We start from the raw sequence: 10589 nt of genomic DNA on the forward strand, positions 1-10589 counted from the left end.
ATGGCCTTCCTGTGGATTCTCTCCTGCTTCGCCTTTGTTAGTGCTGCCTACGGTAAGTTATGGCACTGATACTGGGAGGGTTGGTTTCCTGAACAGGAAAGGGAACCATCTAAGTTATTGGACATCTGCATTGCAAAGGTTTTTAGTCTAGTTAGTATAAGGCTTGATCCATAACAGAAAACTCCAGATTTTCAAATCTGTTCATGCCTTTTCATGTCTACGTGTTCACTGTCCTCTGAGTGGCCATCATAGCTCAATGCTTATAGATATGATAATGACTGTACAATAAATATTTGTTTGTGTCTACAGGCTGTGGCGCCCCAGCCATCCAGCCTGTCATCACTGGCTATTCCCGTATTGTCAACGGTGAGGAGGCTGTGCCCCATTCTTGGCCCTGGCAGGTGACCTTCGATGTACGGTAACAGTAATAATAATAATAATAATAATAACAACAACAACAACAACAACAACAACAACAACAACAACAACAACAACAACAACAACAACAACAACAACAACAACAACAACAACAACAACAACAACAATAATAATAATAATAATAATAATAATAATAATAATAATAATAATAATAATAATAATAATAATAATAATAATAATAATAATAATACACTTTATTTGTATAGCACCTTTCATACAGAAACTGCAGCTCAAAGTGCTTCACAACAGATAAAAGACAGGCAAAACATTTGCACATAAAGTGCAGACATATGAAATCACAGTTTTTCACATTAGGATCTAACATCCCAACAGGCCACCTAGTTTATGGTTTGATTCAGTTTTAACAAGACAATAATAAACAGAGTAAGATAAAATAGACTGAGTAAAATAGTGCAATATTGCAGTGCAATAAAATAGTAGAATATAATAGATTAACCCTTTATTTTTTTACAGTGTGCAATAAAATAGTTCTGGATTACTGTTCAACAGTTCAAAGTCATCTTTACCTTCTCTGTTTGGTATCCACAGTTTAAAACGTGACAGTCTTCCCTCCTGTTTTATACCCACTTTGACCCTTCGAGCCTCCCACTCAGGGCAAACCTCCCTCTCAGGGTGCAGTTCCCTCTCTCAGGGTTCAGTTTTAGGCCTGGGTCCTACACAGTTTTAAAGCCTGACAGTCTCTTGTTTAAAAACCACACAATACCTGACAGTTTTGAACCTGTAATAAAAAGTAATAGACAGAGTAAAACAATACAGTGCAATAAAATAGTAGAATAGAATAGATAGTAGGGCTGTCAAAATTAACGCTTTAATTTGAGATTAATTTAAATTATTTAAAGCATTAAAATAAATTAATCTAGATTAATCTATGGAGTGAAACATCTTCAATTTTAGCGCTGCGGATATAAGAAAGAGGTCTAGCTGAGTCAATGTTGATGGTTTTGTTGAACATTTGTATTTCACAGGAGAGAAACTGTATTCAAAGAAAGCTATTAAAATAGTATTTGAATCTAAATATACTTTCTTTGTGTTGATTTTACATTAATTCCATGATTTTAGTAAATATCTGTTATCTGTTTGGTCTTTTTTTTTATCAATTTTTTTTTTTTTTTTTTCAACATGAAACAAAACATATCACAATACAATAATAATAATAATAATAATAATAATAATAATAATAATAATAATAATAATAATAATAATAATAATAATAATAATAATAATAATAATAATAATAATAATAATAATAATAATAATAATAATAATAATAATAATAATAATAATAATAATAATAATAATAATAATAATAATAATAATAATAATAATAATAATAATACATAAAAAGACATCCCAGGACAATAACTTAATACAACAATGACAAAACAAAAATTGAGACAGATTGTACAGTGATCATCCTGAGCCCCCTCCATCACCATACACAGCAGCCACGATCCCCAACCCTCGAGGACCCCGAGTCCAGCACCCCAGCGAGTCAAAGCATCATGCCTCTTTAACACCACGACCCGCCGAGGCCCCGAACCAGGGCCCCCCCCCCACCCCCGAGCCCGCAACCATCCGACCCAAAGCCAAAGGGGCCCAGAACATATACATAACTAATTATAAAAAAAAAAAAAAAAAAAAAAACGATATACAGAGACACTCGCTTGTCCCCTTTGTTGTACATATGCATAAATGTTCCTGTGGCACTGTTTGGACACAAGGTACATCGAGAGTCAGGTCTGTGACCCATTCGATTCAATCGCCTATAAGTCCTGTGAAAAAAATTTTGTTACAAGCTTTGGTCTTAAGTATAAAAATGCTATTTTTAATCTAGATTAATTACAGGAATTGTGATATTAATTAGTAAAAAAAAAATGTATCTATTGACAGCACTAAAGATTATGCAATAGAATGGACAGAGTAAAATAGTGCTACAGTACAATCAACAGCGGAGTGTATTAGAAGGCTATCGTGAAGAGGTACGTTTTTAGCTTATTTTAGAAAATATTAAGAGATCTAGCTTCCCTAATGTCCATAGGTAGTGTGTTCCATAACTTTGGTGCATAGTTTGCAAAGGCTGCATCCCCGATTTTCCTTAGACTGTGGCTTGGAACCTTCAGTAGTAGATGATCGCAATGTTCTAGGAGGCACATAGTTGACTAGAGAATTTGCAACGTAGCTTGGTCCTGTTCCATTTAGTGCTTTGTATATAAGGAGGAGGACCTTGAAATCAATTCTAAATGTTACCGGAAGCCAGTGTAGGTTAGCTAATACTGGACTGATGTGGTCTCTCCTCTTGGTTCTATCTAGTTAGTCGTAGCATAGCTGACAAGTTTTGAATGAGTTGGAGTCGTTCTGTAGAACAATGCCTCAATCCCTGTCTATCTGTAAACACATAATCTGAACAGGTATCTCACTTGGCCAGTGAACAGATTAATATGTACAGTATTTCTTCCAGAATCTTTTGGACTTTTTATAGATAGATTTACTAGTTATTCTTTTCTAAATAAAGATTTGTAACATTGATCTCATTCTCAGGATATTTTTGAGGATTTCCACTTTTGCGGAGGCTCTCTGGTCAATGAGAACTGGGTTGTGACTGCTGCCCACTGCAATATCAGGTACAGGCCAGTTGTAACTCTTTACACCTTAGTAAAACCATTAGACTTATTGTACTGTATTCCATCAAAACCCAGTTCCTGAAACTGAGATCAAAGGGTAGAAGCCGTATCTATCCCTCCCATGATGTAATGGGGGAAGAAATGTAAATAAAAAATTGAATATACCAAATACTAAGTCAATCATATCCAATCATACTGCAGCTCGCTACCTCTCGCTACCAATCTACATACAAATAGATGTAACGGTAATTGAGTTACTGAATTTTAAAAGTAATGCGTTAGAGTACTAGTTAGTTACTGCCAAAAGTAATGGCGTTACTGTAACATGTTACTGTAATGCATTAATTTGTAAACCCAATATCACAATTCCACCCTGACAGGAAATATCACCATGTGATTCTGGGAAAGCATGACCGTTCCTCCAGCGCTGAGAACATCCAGGTCATGCAGATTGCAGAGGTATGTAGATAAGCATACCACACATAATATAAATGAACAATATGTACACAATTACAAAAAAGTTCACCTTAATGATATATATATATATATTGTTTAATAATAATCAGACATTATACAAATGTCAGGGAAATAATAAATGACTGTATTTGCAAGTAATATTGACTTCTTCCTATAGGTGTTCGAGCACCCTAAATACACCCCTGGATACAGCTTCGACAATGACATCCTGCTCATCAAGCTGGCCAGCCCTGCCCAGATGGGCGAGCATGTGTCCCCTGTGTGTGTCGCACAGACTGGTGACAACTACCCTGGTGGCATGAAGTGTGTGACCTCTGGCTGGGGTCTGACCCGGCACGATGGTGAGCCAAGTTATATTAGTGTCCTTTTGGCTATATAGCTGCTTTTTTCCAATGATTTTATTATAGCTGTTTATCAAGCTGGCTCCAAAAAAAACTAAAGTTTCCACTTTGGCTTATCTATTTGTTTTACTTACCAGCTGGCTTTATTTTACTAGCTCTAAATACCTTGGTGCAAATTATTTGTTAAATTGATCAATCTCAAGCTCTGCCCTCTTTCCCTGATCCTCCAATCACAACTGTTGATACATCAAGAGAAGTTTGAGAGGTCAATTAGTATCTGATGAGCACTGTGAGGGAAATTAACCTGAGCACCTTGCCATTCACATGCATGTTATGTTTGCTCTACCCAAACACTTGATAGGTTGCGGAGTCATTACTGTGGTCATGTGGTTAGACTTGTGTTCAGGGGTGCAGTGCTGGGCATACGTGGTCAAACGACGTTTGGGCTTCGTCACTGAGGCAGAATTGCGCGCATCCTATTATTATGCAAAGTCTAGGTGATAAGTCACCCCTAGACTGTGTGTGTGTGTGTGTGTGTGTGTGTGTGTGTGTGTGTGTGTGTGTGTGTGTGTGTGTGTGTGTGTGTGTGTGTGTGTGTGTGTAGTGTTGGGCGTGTGTTATGTGACAAAAGACCGCCCGTCTCGTCCCCAGCTCCGACTCATGAAAGAGGAGAGATACATGAGTGCACGTGGCGTTTGGCCATGGCCCATATTACGACTGCACCACTGCTTGTGTTCAAGGTCACAGACTATAGCACTGAGCACTCAGTATTTAACCTCCATGCTCTCAACACATTATTCTTTCCAATAGAGTGGTGACATGAATAGGGCTCTGGGCTAATGAAAGGAAGGTTGTAGGTTCAAGTCCCAGCCAAAGGGCTGTCATAGTGTTGTTGTCCAGTAGGTCACATTGGACATGGCCGTCTTTGACATCAAGGCCACCTAATAATCCCTCTCCTCAACTGCCTGATAAAGCTGTAAGGTCCCCTTATAATGTAACTCGAGAACCGCTGAACGGATTTTGTCACCTGAAAGGGCAATCGACAGGCAACAAATAGGGCTTTAATTCTATCTATATATTGTATTAAAAGAAACACACCCAAGCCGCTAGACTAGAGGTTGGCAAAGTGGCACGTTGCGAAACGTCCTCAAGAGGGCCCACATGTTAATTAATGTTGTGTGTTTTTTTCAAATGTATCCAAGAGTAAAGACCTTAACCCTATCAACAGCATGTCAAAGTGTATATTTTCGTTTTTACCAATGTTTTATAAGATTTACCGAAAATAAAAATGTATCGAGAAAAATGCTAATTATATCTCTTTTATCGTAAAACCGAGAGTAAATGACTTAATCCAGATTTAACACTGCCATTGGAAAGAGGAGCCTTTTCCCTATCCATAGATGATTTGGCCACAATAAGGTCAAGTTCGTTCAAGGTCAAATATGAATTTATAATTAAAATTGATTATAATTTATTACTGTATCTACAAATCCTTCTGTTTAATCATCTTCCCTTTATTCATTTGCTTAGACTTTTTGTACACGTGATCTCAAGAAGGTGCTGAATGAGCTCAGTGAGCGAAATCTCTAGCACAGCAATTGTAACATGGTGTTATTCACCGGCACAGATGCTAAATAAAATCCTAATTTATATTCTCCTTTTTTTATTACAAAAACTAGTAACAGACACAATATTTCTGACACTGGGAATACATACCCCCAGGTCCCTAGATGTTCCTAGATACCAAGAACATGCAAATTGACCTTGTAGAAGTGGAGCAATCTTCCATTTACTTAGGCATGCACCTTTAGGCAACATTTCTGAAAACAGGTTAAGATTTTCACCCAGTGTGCGCTGGCCTAGTACTTGGAAAACACTATATAATGCCATTTTTCATTCATGTGAAACAAGGAAAGGAAATACAACAGATACATTCAAAACTCACTTTGAAGCTTCTATTTTTCAGCTCCTGATACCCCCGCCCTGCTCCAGCAGGCTGCTCTTCCTCTGCTGACCAACGATGAGTGCAAGCGTTTCTGGGGCCACTTGATCACTAGCCTGACGATCTGCGCTGGTGCCTCCGGTGCCTCTTCCTGCCTGGTGAGCTTGAAATCACACAAGAGCCACAATCCCAAAGGAAAATCAGTTGTTGTTCCTCTTTCAGTACAAAATATGGTGCATTATCAGAGTTAATTATTATATTATCCCACCAAGAAGGAACAGCTGGCCAGGCTTACAACAGAGTGTGACAGAGGAGTCAGGCTTTGGCCAACATGTTACTAGGGAAATTAACAGGTATACTGGTACTGTAGTGAAATTAATATTCATTTCTTTATGATTTAGGGTGACTCTGGTAGTCCCCTGGTCTGCGAGAAGTCTGGTGTCTGGACCTTGGTTGGTATTGTGTCCTGGGGCAGTGATGCCTGCCCTACTTCCAGGCCTGCCGTGTACGCCCGCGTCAGCGAGCTCAGTGCCTGGATGGACCAGACCATGGCTGGCAACTAAGTAAGTGGAGTTGCTTTAGCTTTCATCTTGAGGATCAATAAAATAAATATTTTCATTAAACTTATTTGTCCACACTGTCTTTTGTAAACAATACTTAATCATGGGATTAACTGCATTAATCTTAACCCCAACATAATTGCAGACCACAAACAGGTTCAACACTGTGCTTTGTACTTATTATAGGGCCACACCCTGCCAATTCAATAAGAACGTATTTCAATTTAGTTGGTCTGACCAAGTGAGGACCATTTCAATTAAGTTCTTATTAATGTTAATGCGGCTTTAAGCTTTCTTTTTGCTGTAATTTGACACTTTGTTGAGCCACCTGGTGTGATCCATTTGATGATGCTCTTCCCAAGGGGCTTTCAAGCATGTTCTTGGTGAATGCGTAGACATTAGTACATTGTAGGCTTTTTCCCCTACCATATTGCTTCCAAGAATAGTCATATATCAGCTACCTCCCTTAGTAGGCTACTGCACTTTGTTGAAATGTTTTGTTTTGGTCTGATGTGTGGGTTGGAGTTGAGTGGGGATAGAGGAGGGTTGCTATTGTTGGCCATTCACGCTATAATAAGTATGCTATATATAAACTCCTCAAAAGAAGTTCGGAAATGTTATTTCGGACGATTATTCCTCCCCTTTAATAATACAGATTGGTATTGGATTTTATATTGTTGGAAAGCCTGATTAGTCACCTTTACAAAGAGGTACGACTTGTAAGGAGCATGCATTCGTGGAATGAGCAACACAGCTAAAAGTGTGCGTAGCGGCCCAAATAAATGCAATATTCTTCTGTTGGTATTCACTCTCGTTTTGAGTTGCCTGGTGGATTGGATGATTGCACTCTCCCACAGTAATAAGTACGTGCCAGAGTGACCAACGCAACCATGTTGACGAATGGGATGCCATCCAAACAGCAGTGTGTGACCAGGCTGGTGACCAGCACGGAGGAGGTGCCAAGCTGTTGTGACTGCATACGGATCTTCCACAAGCTACTGAGGTCCTTGACAGTGTAAAATTAATAAAGTGTAAAAATGGCCAATATGTATTGTTTTTCCTTATTACTGTGGGAGAGTGCAATCATCCAATCCACCAAGCAACTCAAAACGAGAGTGAATACCAACAGAAGAATATTGTGAATATTATGGCGATTTTGGAACATTCGGTCGGGCCGCTACACCAGTGGCGTTGTTAGCCCTGGGCTTCCGGGGCTTTAGCCCCGGATGTTTTTCTCCTAGCCCTGGAGCTAAAAAAATTATAAAAATTTTACATTTTTTATTTTTTTTAAGATGGCAGCATCCCCATTGTCTGTGCTGAATGTTTGGTAAGGGCTCCGCACACGGCGGGCGATTTTAGCCAGGCGACCGACTTTTTTTGCGAGCCGACCGACAGAATTGTATCGCCTCCATTGTTATGAATGAGAGAACCCACACGGCAGGAGATTTTGAAGCGACGGTCGCGCAGCTATTTCTGTCGCCTGGCAAAAAATCGCCTCGATCCTATTTTTTGAGGCGACACAGAAGAGGACAATGAGGAAATAACATGACTTCTACTGGTGTATCATCTGTACACCATTAATGTATCAATACATTCATTGATCAATAACCTATGTATTATTACCATGCTACTTATGTTAATTATTATTAAATAAATAACGTTAGTTGGAGAACTTAAGGTTTAGTGGCCGCTTGTCATTAACTAATAAATTGACAATGCGCCACGATGCACCTACTAGATGTTTTTGTAACAAAATAAGTTGTGGATGTTGACAGGGTTTATTGGCTGCAGCTGATGTGGTTTATAGGGTTTATTGTCCAAAGAAATTATGGTTGATAACAGAACAACGTCTTCAGTGAAAAAACATCCTCTCTCAGCTGCATAATAATACTTGTCCAATCGGTGCCTAGTAAACGTATTGTAGCGATCAGGCATGCAGTAATGTCAGGAAGAATGAGGAGAGGTTGTATTCGTATATGTAAGGTATAATGTAAGCTACGAGGTCATTGTCGCAAAATAATTGACCGACACGTAGTTTAAAATACCGATACCTATTTCATTTGACAAATCGCAGTTCTGTGGCTCTGTCAGCCCAAATAAAGTGATTATTATTATCGCGGGCAGCCTCTGTTCTGGCTCCGCTGTAATCGTCACACACACTCCGCTGTCAGTGCAGCCGTGGCAGGTGTGTCTGATTTGCTGCACTGATGTGGGCTTGATTGCGAACAGCTGCGCACATCGGTCATTATTGTCCCACAGCGGTCATTATTGTGTAATAATGACCGCTGTCGGGGGGGCTATTGACCAATCACAAGCAAGCATTTCGACGAATGTGAAAACGCCATGTAATAAGGTGGTTTAATTCCAGCTCAATATGGGTTTTACAGGTTAATATTCCCTCGTAACGCACAACACAGCTATAGTAAATTTTGCAGAGTAAATTTTACTCAAACTGAGTTAATCTTACTCAAACTGAGTAAAATGTTACTCAGTTTGAGTAAAATGTACTCAGTTTGAGTAAAATGTACTCTGTGAAATGTACTGTGTACCTGCTATAGTGCTAGTGAAGAGCTGCTAATACGCTCGCTTCACGACAACATAACGTCCGGTCCCGGCGGTCCGTCCTCCTATATCTCCCGGGGGGAAACAAGTAACCACACCCCCAGCTAGACAGAGCGACGGTCGCCTCTGGTATGGGGGGCCAAGCGATTGTCGTTGAGCGACAGGCGATCGCATCGCCAGGCGACGTCGGTCGCCCGCCGTGTGCAGACCACTTTAGTGTTTGGTATTTTTTGTTGTTTTTTTGTACTTTTAAACGTCCATTTTTAGTAAGTAGTAGTTTTCATTTGATCCTATAATTCTTTCATTCACCGATTTGTAGACTTTTTTTTTAGTGTCCTGAAAGGCGCCTTATAAATAATATGTAAGGGATAATGTATAGCTACGAGGTCATTGTCGCAAAATAATTGACCGACACAGAGTTTAAAATACCGAGCCGCCTCGGCGAGGTGTTTTAAACGTCAGTGAAGGTCAATTATTTTGCGACAATGATCGAGTATAGCTATACATTATCCCGCTTATTACATGGCTAACTTACTAACAATATACCTAATTCATTTTACATCGACTCGCAACACTGGTTCTGGCTGCGTTCTGGCTCCGCTCGTCGCTCCGCCCCCTGTCATCGCCGGCAGCAGAACACCGGCAGTGTCTAATTGCACTGAAACAGTGTGTGTCAGTGGGCTTGATTGCGAACAGCTGCGCACAGCGGTCATTATTGTCCCACAGCGGTCATTATTGTCTGATAATGACCGCTGTCGGGGGGCTATTGACCAATCACAAGCAAGCATTTCGGCGAATGTGAAAACGCCATGTAATAAGCATTATTATTATTATCATCGAGGAGGGAAAAGACACTTTGGATAGTAGGGACTGCATCTCTGCCTGTCCTGGCCAGGAAACACTTTGTAACTGTGATCTCCTCTTTCTGAAAATGTATGTGTCTGATAAAGAGATAGGTATATATGGATGAAAAGGCATGTGTCTGATAGGGATATATTATTAAAATATTGTATAATTGGCTGATATGAACATAGATAATGTATGTAAAAGCTAAATAGTATATTATGCTGTATTGTATTATGAATTAATTATGAGTAGGTATTATTGTATTGTATTATGAATTCATGAGGCATATATATTTTTATATTGTATTATGAATTTGATTAGGGTTTTTATTGTTGTTTTAATTGTCTGTATGACATGTAAATGTTGTGAGTGTATAAGGGTTTTTATTGTTGTTTTAATTGTCTGTATGACATGTAAATGTTATGAGTGTATAAGGGTTTTTATTGTTGTTTTAATTGTCTGTATGACATGTAAATGTTGTGAGTGTATAAGTCTGTAACTGTATTTTATGTGTTATGGACCCCAGGAAGAATAGCCCCAGCACTGCTGTGGCTAATGGGGATCCAAATAAACTTAAACTTAAACTTAATCTCCTCTGGCAGTAGTTGGATATTGTAATGTGTGGCGAGGGGTTGCAGCAATTCCACTGAGAGAAACTGGTCTGAGGCTGGATAACATGCCTGTATGCCTCTCATAAGTTGTTCTCCAACTCATGAGAACCTGCTCTCAAGCTCTTGCAGCATTCTGTCGAGGACTGGATAGAACAGTCTCTGTCTCAGCT

General features: G+C 39.3%; 1 protein-coding gene across 1 annotated transcript; it reads left to right on the forward strand.

Moving 5' to 3' along the window:
- Window positions 1–6403, forward strand: LOC311247183 (chymotrypsin A-like; the record flags this gene model as incomplete). The annotated part of the gene is made up of 7 exons (XM_084337519.1): window positions 1–52; window positions 310–413; window positions 2998–3080; window positions 3461–3539; window positions 3715–3898; window positions 5865–5998; window positions 6242–6403. The coding sequence occupies 7 exons, from the start codon at window positions 1–3 to the stop codon at window positions 6401–6403; spliced, it is 798 nt and encodes a 265-aa protein (XP_084193645.1).
- Between the last annotated feature and the right edge of the window lie 4186 nt (window positions 6404–10589).

Source organism: Notolepis coatsorum (assembly GCF_963971535.1).
Source record: "Notolepis coatsorum genome assembly, chromosome: 20".
In the NCBI taxonomy this organism is placed as follows: domain Eukaryota; kingdom Metazoa; phylum Chordata; class Actinopteri; order Aulopiformes; family Paralepididae; genus Notolepis; species Notolepis coatsorum.